At 46.4% G+C, this 16,661-nt stretch overlaps 1 protein-coding gene across 1 annotated transcript; it reads left to right on the forward strand.

Moving 5' to 3' along the window:
* The first annotated feature begins 1,125 nt into the window (after nt 1-1,125).
* rfwd3 (ring finger and WD repeat domain 3) lies at nt 1,126-15,759 on the forward strand. The gene is made up of 13 exons (XM_088939115.1): nt 1,126-1,334; nt 2,586-2,889; nt 3,854-4,110; nt 4,984-5,054; nt 6,485-6,712; nt 7,461-7,552; nt 8,197-8,311; nt 8,583-8,817; nt 9,617-9,767; nt 11,503-11,679; nt 12,369-12,583; nt 13,089-13,306; nt 13,572-15,759. Exons 2-13 carry the CDS (start codon nt 2,594-2,596, stop codon nt 13,713-13,715), a joined length of 2,199 nt encoding a protein of 732 aa, XP_088795241.1. The 5' UTR covers nt 1,126-1,334; nt 2,586-2,593; the 3' UTR covers nt 13,716-15,759.
* Nucleotides 15,760-16,661: the final 902 nt, after the last annotated feature.

Consider the following 16,661-nt stretch of genomic DNA (forward strand, 5'->3'; position numbering starts at 1 on the left):
ATTAAAATGTAAAATATACTGACCGCACCTTCATAAAAGTTCGTATTCGCTGGTTTGAAATGATAACGTTGTAAATAAATCCCTTTCTTTATTATCACCCTAACTCAGCTGCATAGTAGAGACATTAGTCATCTGTGGACCGTTCAGGGGCACAAACTGAGAAATTCAGAAGGGATCTAACGAATGGAAAATAAAGAAAAGGAAAATTTTGCAAAGATTTGTTAGTGGACTGAGACATAAAAATAAGATTAACACAACCGTTCTTTTTTCGGTTTCCTTAACTCCTTGCAGCGATGTCAAATCTCGGTGACAGGTGACAAGTGATCTTTAAATACACTACTACAGCGGACTAAAAAACAATGAATGTAAAATTTACAAAACTACCCAACACAGATGAGATTGCTCTCCCTCCATGATGCAAGCAAGACCCTATAATTCCTCTTGCGCAGGCTCTGCTGATTGGGGCGTAGACGCCTCTGCTTTCCCCGTTACTCCCGGCGTCAGACGCAGTTTGCAGAGTGAACCAAGCGGCCCCACCAGCCGTGAGGGCGACCTGTTCGTCACGGGCCGCCGGGCCCTGCGGGAGATGGGAAGGAGATTCGCTCCCGGTGACTGCTCAGTTAATAATTATGTTTGGTTTTATTTGTTATAGCAGTATATACTAGTTTTTATTTAGTGTTAGTTTGGAATGGTGTAGTTAAGTATTAAGGACTGTTATAGTTCTGGTTCTTCGAAAAACTCAATAGTTGAGACAGTCTTAGAGTTAGTTATTTGCTTTTGTGTATATCTTTTTTCCATGAATGCCAGAGGTACTCGAAATGTTGTAAAAACTGTGTGCTGAGTTTTATTTTTTACAGGAAACGCATGCATGTTGAAACTACATTTATAAATAATTGAGAAATATTAAAGCAAGGAAAATATGATACGTGTAAAATATACAGTTTGACCACATAATTACCTCTGGTAGTTAAATGCTTTTTTCTGCTGTGTTTTTTTTTTCTATTGTACATGATTCTGATCCTCTTGTTGTATTTGTATCTGTAAATTCTATATGTTTAATAAAAATTAAAAAAAAAACCGGATGCGGCCCAGGGCACCCCGCTGGCCAATAGGAAAGCGCGGCTCGCAGGGGGCGGCGCCGGGCAGTGGCGGGGAGATTCGGATGAGCCCGGAGAGGCCGCAGAGCGCACAGCCGAGGGCCCGGTCCCGGACAGAGAGTCAGTCGCAGCGATACTGGGAAATAAAAACAAAATAAAGATAGTTTTGACACCACCCGCGGGGTGGGGGGCGTCCGGAAAGACGTCGTATTGGAGACCCGAAGCACGTTACGAAAGGTAAGTTGACGTGCGTTTGTTTACTGCGCCCTTTCGGTATACGGCTTGCAGGTGACGGTTGTAAGGGGACGAAATAAGGTAAGGTAAACGGGGAAAAAAAAAGTTTCGAAAAATTAGATGAGGGGGGGTGGGCCTGCAACCGATTAAAGCCCGAGCGTTTTCCAGAAGATCCTTTCCCAGGCTGAGGCGGAGGAGCCTCGGTCTCGATTTGGTGCGCTTGCCGAGCTCGGGGCCTACAACCCGGGGTGACAGCCGAGCAAGGTGCCGCCGGAGCTGCCTGCCGCTCTCTCCACAGCACAGCCGCACAGCGCTCGCCACCCGTAGTGCTGGGACAAGCGCTTGTTAAATCTCCCGGAGGGATCGTTTTTCATATTTCCAAATTTCCGTATTTTACACCACTGGTAAAGTCTGTCGAAATGATCACACTGATGTAAACGATCATGACGGACACCGCGACTTCTGCCAGCGGTCTGACCAGTTTTTATTCAAGACGAATTAAAAACGGTGAACGTATTCACTTAGCCATGCTAAAAATAGTAAATTAAATCGGTCATTATTATTGGTTTATAGTGTGGTGTAGTGTAACGGACTCACGCAAAGCCAGACTGATCTTCGGTTAGCCCTGAGCTGATCGTGATCCGTACTGGTACGGCCATCCCTGCAGTACAGCTCCTGTATGACTCGCTCTTAAGGTGGTGACATTTCTGGATGGCTGTATGCTCTCTGTGTTTTCGGCAGTTAATTAGGTTAGAAGAAGTAAAGTGCGGTGTTTTGTTATGATATGGAACCTCAAACGTAACCTGAGCTTTAGAACTTCCGATGCTCGCCAAGAAACTTAATGTGCTGTACTTTCCTGCATGGTTGTTAAATAAAACGCTTTAAGATAACAGACAGTTTTGTCATCTTTCCACATAAGGTTAACCCCTTCTAATGTCGCAAAGCAATGACAATTTCGGTGTCAGATCCGTGCGGTGCTGGCACAAGCTTGTGTTCCTTGGTAGGCGTACCTGGTGATGATGGCATAATTGCCCTTGAAACATTTCGGTGGTGGAAGCACCTGCCCCTGCAGCTTTGATGGCTATTAGGAAACAATACGTCAAAGGAAATATGGAAATATGATACGTGTGATTTTTGTCACACCTTATGGCTGCACGCCCCCCGACTCTGTTTCCCATGGGTCCAGGGAGATCTGTGCTTGCAGCTCCGATTCCCGATTCTCCTCCTGACGTCCCTGAGCTCTTCCTTTCCCAGGTGGGCCCATGGAGGCCATGGAAGTGGATCTGCAGGTGGGCGCCGAGGGCACAGCGGCCGGGCAGGAGGGGGGCAGTTACCAGCTGCCCATCTTCATCCCTGACTCGGGGGGCAGCACCGATGAAGAGGATGAGCAGGTGCCCCCTAGCCCCTCGCGGCCTGGGGTGGCTGCCCTCGTGGGCCTGCTGGACCACACTGGGCATCAGAGGGCAGTGCCTGGCAGGGTGAGAGCTGCCCGGATACACAGCCTGCTCCGCCGCACCACTACCAGGCCCAGGAGAGGTGCAAACTCCAGGAGCTCCAGGTATGTCTTATTAACAGATCGGTTCTGTTGAAGTTCTGACCTCTGTCACCTCTTGGTGTGCCTGTCGGACCCAAATTAAGGCTTTGGGTATTTGGTTAAAGGGGAGCTGCAGTCACAGTTTCTCAGACCAGTTATTAAATCTCGGTCACAGATATGTTGACATTATAGAAAAATGTTACAAATTTTGAATTAAGCACAAAGCCGTGACCTTTGTGAAAGTAATGCAAGTCGCCATGTTGTCAAAAACTAGTATTCACGTTCCCACGAATTGTGATAGGATGTGGCCCTTCCTGCTCACTAGTGACTGTAATGACTGATGTAATGCAAAGCATGAGCAAGTAAGTACAGGTTGTGCAGCGGACATTTCACCGCAGAGAGTTTCCAGCGTGATCTGCATGCAGAGATAACAAGTAAGTTGTATTTGTTACCATCCCGAAGTCAAGAGCAATATTTCTGTTGGATTAAAAGAGATGTATTCACAAGCCTGCTTCATTACAATATCATAGGGCTGCATCGCGTCACCATAGTGGTTCTGAATCTGAGATTACGGTGCTGCACAAACCTGGAAATTTAGTCTGTTTTGTGGTGTAAATTGAAGGTTTTTCAAGTTACCGCATACATTTTACTTCATTGTGGTTTCAAATGCACTCATTAATGCTGATTCTTTCTTACGCCAGCATATAAAAATAGCGTTCCCCTTTAAATAACGTACAATTTTAGCTTGCATATGTAGTAAAAGGCACGCAGTGGGCATGCGATGTCTGTGTGTGGGCTCAGTGTTATAATCGAGTGTGTCGTGGTCTAATAAATCAGTTCTGAGAAGGTGACTGCAGCCTGTGAGCCTGGGGAGTCTGTGTCGGCATCAGCGTGTCACGAGTTCAGCGGTGCCCGGTGGGCGGCGAGGGGTTGTGTCCGTGTTGGCCTGTACGTGTGGTGTCTGTAGCGTGTGCGCTTCCCTGCGCAGGCCCGCTCTGGCGCTCCCGGGTCCGGTCCAGTCCAGCCTCCCCCCCGCCACGCGCACGCCGCAGGCCAGCGGGATACTGGAGTATCTGACGCGCTCGCCGTCCGCCCGCGCGCCAGCACCCGGCTCGGGCAGCATCGAGGTGAGCGACTCGGAGGAGAGCCAGCCGGGGGCAGACCCCGCCAGCCCGCCCAGCCCGGCACCGGAGTCTGCGCCCGAGATCCCTGCGCTGCCGGCTCTGGAGGATCCCGCCTTTTCAGGTAACTCCGGAGCGGCATCGGGAAGGGCTTCCCAAGATTCCTAACTTGAAACTGAGTTTGCTGCGAGTTGGGAGACAATTCTACACCGTAGAGAAGATGTTCAAGTCCTCCTGTGAGTCTTAATTGTCACATGTTAACTCAACGCATCAGACCGGTGGCCCTTGGGGAATCTCCTCTTTGGCATAAAGTTTAACTGGTTGTTTTTGAGAATTTCATGGGATTCTTTTCTTCAGTCACAGTGTTTCCACTCTTGGTGCGAAGTGTCAGTTGAGATGGATTTGATAGTCAGGAACAATCTGGATCTTGGGTTCGTCCTTCCTTTTCCTGGTGAAGAGTGATTTTCCTTTGTAAAACAAAATGCAACAATAATTTATCTTTTTAGGCTTTTCTAGGCTGTGAGAAGATGATTTAGAGGTAGTTCTGCTGAATTGTACACATTCTACCCAGTATGTAGGTGCGTGTATAAGTAATTGAAGGGACAGTGAATTTTATAATCCAATTTCTAGTAAAACCACAATGGCTCATAAAAAAATATCCTTTGAAAATCTTGCAGGACAAAGCTGTGTGCAGTAAATTAAGTATCTTCATCAACATATTTCCAAATTTTGGACCATTAAATGATTTCAGATCATTAAAAGGTTTAAGTAACCAAATTGATGCCTAGAAAATGTTTCACAATTTTTGGATGATATAATTTGAACTTCTGAATAACACTTATGGAATTGGACTGCTTTTCAGGCCTTTCCTGGCATTGACCAAGCTTTGTTTTGTGTAAAACTCAGATTTGTGTAAGCTTTTGTGAATGGGTGTGAGGGCCTTGTCTCTGCTTCAGCGGCAGGTTTGCTTGACTGTTATCTGCGTGTTTGCATGCAGGACCAGCAGCTGCAGTGGAGGAGAGACTGCAGAGTACAGAGACTGTGGAAGAAACTCCACAGCCCACTGAAGTAAGTGACTATAGCTCAACACAGACAGTAAGCTGCTTGAAGTAACCCACATCTCTAGGCTCCCAGAGAATCTTTCCTGGTTTTATCATTGTTGTTTTTCTAGTTCTTTTTCTAATAAGCAGCTGTACCTGTAGTTCAGATTTTATTGTGCAATTGGATGCAAAGATGAGTGCCGTTAAGGTTATGGATTAATCCAAGAAGCTGTGTTTACGTTATGTGTAACGTAAAGGAATGGTCACCACAATTAGGCTGATCTTCAAGGGTTCCATTCAAGAAATAGCTCAGTCATTTCTTTCTTGTTCCATGGGCCCATTCAGATTGTGACGAAACTGGGTATAAGGCTTCAGTCTTCAGGAGCGCGTTCTACAGACACAGCAGCTCTGCAGAGCAAGAGTCTTGGGGACAGTGTGCAGCTAGATCAGTAGTGTCTGGAATAAAGAATAGAACAAGGTATTTTGTTCTTCATAATGGAGGTCAAGTAGGTGTCGTGCTGTTTATAGCTGTTTTGGCTCTGAAACGTTTTTGTTGAGTGCTGGCTAATAAAATTGGTTTTGATGAGTCATATTTTAGAAGAGCAAAGGTGATCTTTTTTTGTTCTAAGCTGTATTATTGCACTTATTAGAAGGATGGACTCAGTACTTAGAGAGCTGCTGATCTAATGTAGTCTTCTGGATTATTTTCAGAGCCGTTTCTCTGTTAGTGTGTATGGATGAGTTTGCCTTATCTTTTGTTAACTGAAAACTATGTTTTCAGTTTTTAGTTTAACTCGCATTAAATTGTGAGACTTCTCAGTTTTTGTACGGATTAAGATGAAGGTTTTTGCCTAAGCTACTGTACTGTGTTTTTTCGGTAGGTAGGAGTGAATGTTGTCATGATAGTTTAATCTATTCCAGTTGATTGTTGGTTGTCCTCAGGCAAGCTCGCAAAACAAGAAAAAATGCAGGTGTGCCTTAGGAAAGACAATTAGGACTAAACTGATGCTCATCTACAGTTTTGTGAAAATACAATTTCACCACAGTACTGGGGCAGTGGCTCTGTGGCTAAGGATCTGCGCCTGTGGCTGGAAGGTTGCCGGTTCATGTCCCTCGGCCAGCAGAGGAATCCTGTTCTGTTGGGCTCCTGAGCAAGGCCCTTAACCCAAACTGCTCCAGGGGCGCCGTATAAATGGCTGACCCTGCGCTCTGACCCCAAGTTTCTCTCCCTGTCTGTGTGTCTCATGGAGAGCAAGTTGGGGTCTGCGAAAAGACAAATTTCTCATACAAGAAATTGTATATGGCCAATAAAGTGTCCTTATCTTACTGTGGCCTGTTTTAACCACCGAACCTGAAGATCCTGCTGCTCTCACTAGGCTTCGCTCAGGAAGGATGTGTTAGCAGCACCTTGGACAAGTTAGGAACCTGCTGAGCAAGTGTTGCCCCCTCTTTCTCCAGCCCAGGTCCCCCGTGCTGAAGAAGGAGGCCAGTGATCCAGCGCTCCCTGGGCCGCCGGCCGAGGAGGAGGAGGACGGAGAGGAGGGCGAGGGCGAGACCTGCTCCATCTGTTTCGAGCCCTGGACCTCGGCGGGGGAGCACCGGCTGGCCGCCCTGCGCTGCGGGCACCTCTTCGGCTTCACCTGTATCGACCGCTGGCTCCGTGGGCAGGGTGCCAAGTGCCCACAGGTCACTCCCACATCCCAGCAGCACCGAGCACCGTCGGTTCAGCAGAGCAGGCTGCGCTCTGGCCTGACTGGGTCTCCTCAGGAGCGGGTGGAGGGGCTTAGCCGTTTCATCATCAAAGTTTTCTGGGTGTTTTCAGGCCAGATTGGCTTGGAGTAACTTCTCAGTGCAAACGTGACCTTGGCGAGCCACGCGTGTCTTTTGCGTGAGAGGAGAAGACAAGCTTCTTCTTGGCCTAACCAGAAAGCGAGAAAATTTACAAACAAGAGGAAGCCATTGGGCCCATCTTTCCTGTTTGGTCGTTAGTAATGAATTAATCCCAGGATCTCATCCAGCTGTTACTTGAAAGAAGCTTGTTCCAGACTCCCACAACCCTTTGCATAAAGAAGTGCCTTTTGTTCTTGGTTTTAACTGCACTTCCATGTGGTTTCTGTTGTGGTAGGTCTGTAAGGATATTTGCATTTGCTTTCCTATGCCTAGAAAATTACTGAGAAGGTACTGGCTGAGTGTACATCATTGTCCTCACCAGAGCCCAGAAGATTGGCTACATTCAGGAATGTCGCTCTTGAGATGAGAGATGTGATGTACCCTGTAATTATCCTTATTCATTCAAGATTTTGCAACATTGGTCAGTGAACCTCAGACAGGAGGCAGACAATTCAATAGCCCAACATGAAAAGATTTATCCCAGACGTTGTCTGATGCGCATGTTTATGTACTGTGCAGTAACCATCCTGCTGTCGCCCCGCAGTGCAACAAGAAGGCCAAGCGCACCGATATCGTGCTGCTCTACGCACGCAAGCTCCGGGCTCTGGACAACAGCGAGCAGGAGAGGATGAAGAGGTACGAGGCTGAGCTCTTTCCTATCGTCTCCCCTCACCCCCCCCAGTGACACATGAAAGATCATCCCTACCATTTATCAAAAGAAATCAGCATGAAGACCGGCTGCAGTGTCTTGTTTTTATGTCCTGGAATCCATCCATCCATTTTCCAACCGCTTTATCCAGTACAAGGTCATGCGAGAGTCAGCAAGCAAGGCAGGATACAGTCTGGGTGTGATGCCAGTCCACACACAGCCACACACACCCCAGGGCCAGTTTTCCCAGAAGCCAATTAAACTACCAGCATGCCTTTGGACTGTGGGAGGAAACTGGAGCATCCAGAGGAAACCCACACGATCACCAGGAGAACACAAACTCCAAGCAGCAATGCCAGCGTCCTGGAATTAATTCATATTGATTTCCCAGCTTTGCTTTAGTGTTCTTTTTTTTTCTTGTAGTTCTTGTCCACATATCTAAAGTGTTTTACAGTATGTTCTTCATGCCGATTAATATGTGGGACTGTGTAGAGATCAGGGAACAGGAAATCCACAGCTGTCCCTCTCTCTGCTGGGGCCTACGGTGATTTCAGATTGCTGTGGCCTGTGTGTAGAGCCCAGTGCTTGGTCGGTGTAGCCTGCCGTGCTGATGCCCGCTCTTCCTGGGCAGGTCTCTGGAGCAGGAGCAGGCCCTGCGCAGGAAGGCGGAGCTGGAGTCGGCGCAGTGCAGGCTGCAGCTCCAGGTGCTGACGGATGAGTGCGGGCGACTGCGCAAGCAGATACAGGTACAGGATCGCGCTCGGCAGTTCACCGACAGCCAGCCCAATACTAATAAATTTGAGTTCCATAAACCCGGCAGTGTTACTTCATCAACAAAATCCCTGGGTTCAGTTGTGTGCATTTTAGAGTCCATCACATTAGCGGCGGAGCATATAACTTCGGGTTGTAACAAACACGAGCTAGTTCTTGATGCTGCTGCCCCAGCGGTAGTGAATCTAATCGAGCTCTCGCACTCATTCCCCTCCCTTTGCCTCTCCCTGTGTCCGTGTGCCCCAGGAGATGAAGGCGCTGATGGCCCAGCCTGGCTGCAGCTCTTCCCAGACCCCCGGCAGCTCGCGCACGGGCCACCCTCTCTCTTCTCAGGCTTCCAGTCAGGGCCAGGGGGGGCGCTATGCCTTTGCCAGAGCAGTGCTGGTGTCCCAGATGGGGGGCTGCCGGGTGCTGTCCTACTGCGAGCCCCTCGGCTGCCTGCTGGCCTCCCAGCCCTCGCCCCAGGCCACGCTTGTTCCTGGTGAGCCTGTCTCTGCTGCTCTGCATGCTCTTGTCAGCGGCTCCCTGTCTGCCCTCCGGGAGGTGATTGTTGTAGCTGTGCGAGCAGATGCCCTCATCCAGGGCGAGAGATGAGCGCATGAAAGGCCGAGCACGGGTTGATGTGGAGTGAGCCGCTGGTGGGTGGGTTGGTTAGGCGTAGCAGCACCGTGCCTGTGTTCTTATCTTTTTTTAGTCTTGCAGTCCAGTTCAGATATGGAAGGTAACATGGTCCATGTTGCATCCTCTGAAGTGATTAAACATAAGTGAGAAGCTGATCCATCCAAGACGTATAGAAAATTATTTAAAGAATGCCAGTTCATTTATTGTAGTTGAGAAATAATCGCTACGGGAACCTCCCGAAAGTCTGCCACAAAACTCTGTGAGTTTTCTAACGTAATACATGTTCTCTAGGCTGCATCTGCAAAGGAAATCTTATGTTCTGCTTAAAGGGTGAAGGGATCTCTGGTACATTTATTGGTACAGGAAGTACACCCACACCGTGTGGCATAAGTTAACTTTATCTCAAATGTAAAATTTGCTACATTTCTTCTGCATGTAGTACTTGAATTTGATGTGCAGTTTACCGGCAGAAGAATTCTTACTCTGCTTCTAGATGTGCACCTTTTTCTCTTTACATTTTAATGAGGATTTAACAGTGCTGCCGAACAGTAAGCTTCAGTTACCAGCCCGTTAAAGCTTCAATGTTTGTTGTGGAATGAGCCCACCTGCCGTGCGCGGTGGTCCCTTGCTCTGGTGACCCTGCTCTGTCTCCCTGCCAGGCTGTGGGGTTAAGAAGATCAGTGCGGCCACCATGAAGGCGTGTCAGTATGTCCCCATCCACGCCAAGCAGATCCGCGGCCTGGCCTTCAGCAGACAGGCCGACAGCCTGCTGCTTTCCGCAGCCCTGGACAACACCGTCAAACTCACCAGGTACGCTTACCGGGGAACCTCTTCTGTCGCCTCCGGCTCGGTTTGCGTGATAATTTGGCAGCGTGTGAGTTTTAGAGCCGAAATGTGCTTTGCAATTTTATTTAAGCTAGAGGAGAAATAATTTAAAATCCTAAAAATGTTTGCAGATGCATAGGGGCCGTTTTTGAAGTAATAATAAAGTTGGTAAAGTCCACATCATTTTTTGGGGGAGAAAGAAAAACGCAGTATCCCTTTTAATGCATTAGAGCTGTTATAATAGACAGATAGGGTCTATTACATTATTCCTAGCAGACAGCTCAGACTGCGTTTTCTCTGCCACCCCCATAAGATAAGAAGGGAGTCATGATGGTCATGATGTCCGTGTCCTGTTCACTACATTTCTGTGGTTCTTTGTGAACAGTTATTTCAGTGCCTAGAACAGTGGTTGGCAACCCTCCAGAATCTTTCTATTTTCATCAGACCAAAGCATTTTGAGAGCTGCAAAACATAAATGTACAATGAACTTCACACTGAACTGATCTTAATTTAATAAAGTTAAAGGAGTTTTGGGGGAATAAAATGTGTTTTTTTTATTATTTTTTTTTCTTTTCAGCTTTAAAAAGGTTAGTACTGTTCAAATAAATTATCATTGAACGTTTTGAATTTTTCCCTGTTTGGCAAATAAGCTTGGGTTCTCGGTTCAGCCAGGCCAGTTCACAGCCCTGGCGCCTCGTAGTATTTTCTGTCCTGCCAGCAAGGCCAATTAGAAATGCACTCACTTTTTGCTCACCCATTATTTGGCTGTTACATGGACAACCTATTATCATTCTATACGTTGATGGAAGAAAAATCCCACAGTTACCTCTTGTGCTCTTGTTGGGTGCTGATTCTTTACTCGCCTCCCTTCAGGAGATTTTTTCTAAAATGTACATCAGTCGGATTTTGAGTGCTCAGTGTCAGGCAAACATCAGTAATGATCGCTTACTAGACAACTAAACTCACGGAAAGACCATAAATGAAGAGAATCGGAATTAAAGGTAGGTTGTTCTGGGAATCAGTAACATAAACCCTTTAGGATCTATAGGCAAAAAAAACTTGGACCAAAACTTCCACAGAGAATGTCTCGTAAAGCGTTTTGGTTTGTGCTTCCGAAAAACGAGGCACAGGAAGTCTGATGTGACTGGGAGCGTTGTGGCAAATACCGAGGTTTCCCTCACACAATGGGAAAGTGAACAAGAGCACATTTCCAAAGCCTTGGTAACAGGGCCATGAGAAATTGGCAGAAATGACTGTCAAAAAGAGTGGATTGCAGATGCTGTTCACTCCTCTTCTACAAATAAAAAGAAAAGGCACACATAAAAACACATAACTTCTAATATTTTAGATCAGGTAAAAATCCACACTGGTGACTGTCTGCAAAGACGCTGATTATGCAACAGTGTAAAGTGAAACTGATTTTCCTATGATCTAAAACAGTGGATATCTTCCGAGTCAACGGTGAAACAAGTCTGAGGACACAAGTGCTTTTAGTATAGAAGACACCATCTTTCACATGACGGGTTGTGGTTGACTCGAACAAGCTCAGTCTCTCCGGCCACGTCGTTGAATCTGATAACCTGGCTTCCTTCAGGAGATGGCTGGATGGGATCCATGGATCACCTTACTTCTGAAAAACCCAATGAGCTAGACGGGCCATGTGGCCTCCTCTCTTTTGTAACTGTTCCCATTTATTCGTATCTCACTTTGTCTCCCTCAGCCTGTTGACCAACACAGTTGTACAGACGTACAACACAGGCCGGCCTGTGTGGAGCTGCTGCTGGTGCCTGGACAATGTGAACTACATCTACGCCGGCCTGAGCAATGGCTCTGTCTTGGTGTACGACACCCGGGACACCAGCACACACGTCCAGGAGCTCAGCCCGCTGGGATCCAGGTGAGGGAGCAGTCAGTTCACCAGAATCGTGACGCAAGGTTTGGTTCAATTCCTGACCTGGGGGTGATATCTGTGTGGAGTTTCCTCTCCCTGTGTTGGTGTGGTTTTCCTCTGGGTGCTCCAGTTTCCTCCCATAGTCCAAAGACACACTGGCTTCTGGGAAAATTGGCTCTGGTGTGAGTGTGTGTGTTTGTGCCCTGTGATGGGCAGGCGTCCCACCCAGAGTGTGCCCTGCCTTTAGCCCGTTGTTTGCCGAGATTGGCTCCGCCTGCCCTGTGACCCTGAATAGGATGAAACCTTGAGAAAATAGATGAATGGTTATGTCATAATCTTATCGTACATTAAAGGAACAATCTCACTCTACAGCACTCCCATAGCTGGGCAGCTCCTTGTGTTCATCTCTGGCAAATGTGCTTACATGTTGAAAGCAGACTTGATGGAGTTTGTATAGCTGCTGTTCAGTAGGCTAGTAGTGTGCTTAGATTTTGCAAGCACAGACCTGTATCCCTGAGGTGGGTTTTTGGCATTAGAATATCAAAGTTAATTCCGTTTGTAGTGTAAAACCCATTGTCTTTATAAATGCATCAGATGAAGAAAGTCCAGTGTGTTACCAATGGTGTTTGGGTGAGGTCATTCCCCTTGCGACTGTAATGTATGAAGAGTAGGAGCGGTGGGACCTGTTCCCCCAGGTGTCCGGTGGCTTCCCTGTCCTACATTCCTCGAGCTGCCTCAGCTGCCTTCCCCTGTGGCGGCCTGATCGCCGGGACCTTGGAGGGAGGCTGCTTTTGGGAGCACCTGGAGGGGACGTCCTACCGACCCCATGTCCTGCCGCTGGAGACGGGGGGCTGCACTGACATCCAGGTGGAGCCCCGCAACAGGCACTGCCTGGTGACGTACAGGCCAGGTGAGCTCGGGCTCCGTGCCCTACGTAGGCACTGGATTTCATTTCGGTTTGGATTTTTTCATGTGTTGGATTTATTTTATAGGATCATTTGCATATGAGTTAATTGTGAAAGAGAATATGACCTCTCATTGTATTCCAGGGTCTTGTTAAGAAAACACCAAACAGGGACGTTGTGCATTTCTGCAGAATCTGTTCTCTTGGCTCCTGGGCTGGAGAGCACTAAGACGTGCTGAGAGATTAATGCCAGCCTTATAAGCAACATTTCATCCGAAAGAGTGATCTAAAAATTGAATGTATCCTTACTCTTTTCTTTCTAGTAATGCTAAAATATGAAGGTTTAACAGATCCATTACAGTTTAAAGGTACAGATGAGAATCTGTAATAAACTATTTTCCCTGCTAGACGAAAGCATATTGTAAAAGCATTTGAAACATTCCAGTTCGAAGGGTCATTTAGCAGTCAGCGAGTGGAAGCCTGGCTGAGCTGTCCCTTCCTCCCTCCACAGGCAAGGTGAACCCGTCCCTGCGCTGTGTGCTGATGGAGCTGAGCAGGGCCCCCCAGCAGGACTCCACCCAGGAGCCCTCCTGCACCTGCCACCCGGTCCAGACCTTCAGCGCCGGCTCCTCCTGCAAGCTGCTCACCAAGAACGCTGTGTTGGAGAGCCCCGCGCGGGACGGTTCTGTGCTGGTGTGCGCTGGGGACGAAGCCTCCAGCTCCGCCATGGTGAGAGGCCAGGGGCCTGGAGCGGCGCTGTGTGGCACACTCGCCACACCCTGGGACACGGGAGGCCACCAGGGTGGGGTTTACAGAAACAGTGGCAGAGATTTTCAGCATTAAGAGAAAAAGATTTCATACTTTTTTTTTCTATGGATTGTAGGTTTGGGAGTTGACTGCAGTCTTCCACGTTTGTAATAAGTGAATGTGTTCCTGTTGCACACTGTGATGGGGAGTGAGGAGTCCTGATTTCTGCTTCCTGTTCTCTCTGCAGCTCTGGGACGCTAGCAGTGGGGCGCTGCTGCAGAAGCTACAGGCTGATCAGCCCGTGCTGGATGTCTGCCCCTTCGAGGTGAACCAGAGCAGCTTCCTGGCCTCGCTGACCGAGAAGATGGTGAAGATCTACAAGTGGGAGTGAGACTGGGTGAGCCGGCAGTGAAAGACCCCAGGGCGTGGGCACAGAGCCGAGCCTCTGCTCCAGATCCAGACGTAGAAACCTTTGAATGAGTCACCGGTGCCTTTAATACCAGCACTTGCTGTGCTTCAGAAGATGATGTGGATAGTTTTTAAGGACTTATTAAAGAAAACATCATGGTATTCCCGGAAACTGTTCATCTAATCGTCATCTGCTGTAGTTCTTAGTTGAAAGAGAATGAATATCAGGAGAGACACGTGCTCAGAGGTCAAGCAAAGCAAACGGCCTCTTGCTACCCTGCCGCCTCTCAGCTCTGTCTGTCCTGCATCATTCCAGTGTTTCAGACAGTGGCTGGTGAAGAGCAGGTGTTCACCCAGGACATCAGGGTTTCTGCTCTGTGCTGCCGCTGTAAAATTAACACAGTTAATAGGTGGCAGTTTATTTCAAGGCAGTGCTTTGAAAAGGATGTAAACTGAGTAACTGACACTCAGGAGGAGCTCTCAGGAGTGCTGAGAACGAGGGTTGGAGACAGCGTCTACTCTGACACCCAATTAGGAAAAGAAAGATTTTCATTTTATTTACGGTTCTGATTACCCTCTGCCCCCTACACACACTGTTGCTCTGTATGCGATTGCCATCGCAGATGAATTGGAGCCTGTGGGTTGATCTCAGCGTTCACTCTCTTGCTCCCATGCAGTTTTCCTTGTGGTTTGACAGTGGGTGTGAAACATCCGGATAAGCAGTACTGAGCCGGGGAAATCCTTGGGCTGCGTCCGCGATCCTCATTCTGCACAGTGGTCCTTTTAAAAGCTGCATCCCAGCAAAGGCTTGAGGATGATGGTTTCAGCTTTTTCTCCTGGGGGCATCTCTGTGTTTTACAGTAATGGCTCAAGTTACATATTGGACCCACTTGTGCTTTGTAATGATTTACAGTGATTTTGTTTTAAGGTTCTGGAATTTAAAAGTTATATTTTGAAAGGCGGCATCATGGAAATAACGGTTTTACAAGGGACCTCAAAGGCAAAAACATCTATAAAAGTATTTTCTCTCTCTCATGAGGGACACATGTATAACTGCTGATATTTCTGCTCTATTAGCTGACACAACCCTTAATCACCTTGCAATCCATGAGATTAGAACAGGACAACATTCTGCCATCATGAACAAAAACTGCTAAATGGTTTCATTCATCCTGAAAACAAAATCCTTGCATTACATTCTTGCTTCTTATCATTCACACATTTTAATCCACTCTGTGCGAGATGGAGTGTTTCTTGATTTAGTAATGACCCGAATCCCGTTTTCAAAATGTGAAAAGTACAACAAAGGACAAAATCCTTCAATCTACAAGATCGTGTTTTATAAGTAATGCAATTCAAAGTTTCAAAATGTCTTTAATAGCTTTAATTCTTCCAATGTATTGTGGTTAGGGGGATAATACACAAAGTTATAACTACTGTCAGCTTAATGTAACATGCAGATTCCAAAGGCAATCTGTTTTGCATTGGTAAAGTTCAATGTTTATTTTGGTCAAATGCACCAACCAACATAATGTTTTAATTACAAGTTTTACCTAAAAAACATCATGTCCATAGTGATGCTGAGACTCCCTTTACTTTGAAAGTACCTGCTCTTTTGTCTGCACAAGTGATTGGATGTATCCTCCTGTCTGATAAGAGCTAAGGTGCTTGGACAGGCTGTTCAGATCCTGCTGATCACAGAATACTGCAGGATGTGACGCAACGCAATGAGATTTGGAGAGGCGGGCATGAACATTGTCAAAGACAACATAAAAACGTAATCCAGCTGTGTGTCTGAGCAGACGAGTAATCGCATAGTCTGCAAGAGTCAGCAGGCAAAGTCCAACTTGAAAGTTTAAACTGAGACAGGTAACCACTGTGTTCTATTGTGTGTATATATGTGTGTCTATTTGTTTTGTGTGGGTGGGAAACCTGATGTTTTTATATGTGTATATTGCTTTCAGATAATGTCCTTATTTCAGAACTGAAAATATGATATTTAATTTTTTAATAAAACATATTTGCCTTTCCTGGTTGTTGGTTTTTTTTCAGGATTTTGGTTACCCACGTATGATCTTGACTAGTTCTTTAATCTATATAACTTTTTTGTTCCAAAAGGGTATAAATTTGCCTTTGGAGTCATAATACAAAACATACAGTAAATAACACTCAACGTAAAATACAGGTTAAAAACAGACTCTAGTCCTAGACATGTAAAACATGTACACACATCTCTATCTGCCCATATTACACTACCATTACACATAATCCAATAGCTTCATATACAGTAGGAAGCAGTTGCTTATCTGCATTTAATATTCTGATTGCATAGGAAAATTTCTTATATACAATTTTCTCGGCCATAGGCATTTTAAAACCCTTTTCAGTTAAGATGAAGGCAAATATTTATTCTGTCGTTTTGGTTATGTTGTTTGTAAACCCTTTCATTGCTAAATAAAAAGTTTTAAAAAAACCCTTTCATTAGCAGTTGAAAATGAAAGTAGAGAGTGGGAGGGGCCATCAATGATGAGCTGAGCTATCGTTTAAACTTCAACAAAGTACAGTTCTTTCAGGTGTTTCTTTGGTCCCCTTAATGCTTGGGCTACCACACAAACAGTATGATTCCAAAAGTAAGGATGCTTCCTACTAACATCCTGCAAACCCTCATTAAAATATTGACTTACTCTAAATCGTTTCAACTTCCTGATCAGACTAGCCTTCTTAGAACTGCAGTTGGTATTCTCTGCAAAGTTTAAATGTTCATCTGTTACTGTTCCTAGGTATTTAACTTGACTGACACCACTTCTAAAGCACTGCCTGGGGATCACCAATATTTAAAGCAATTTAATTTTAAAATGTATTGTTCATAAGAACTTGCTATAGGCGATCTGTTGGAAAATCTTTCATTCATTTTATAAGCCTCCAATTC

This window comes from Atractosteus spatula, chromosome 21 (assembly GCF_055471065.1).
Source record: "Atractosteus spatula isolate fAtrSpa1 chromosome 21, fAtrSpa1.hap1, whole genome shotgun sequence".
Lineage (NCBI taxonomy): Eukaryota > Metazoa > Chordata > Actinopteri > Semionotiformes > Lepisosteidae > Atractosteus > Atractosteus spatula.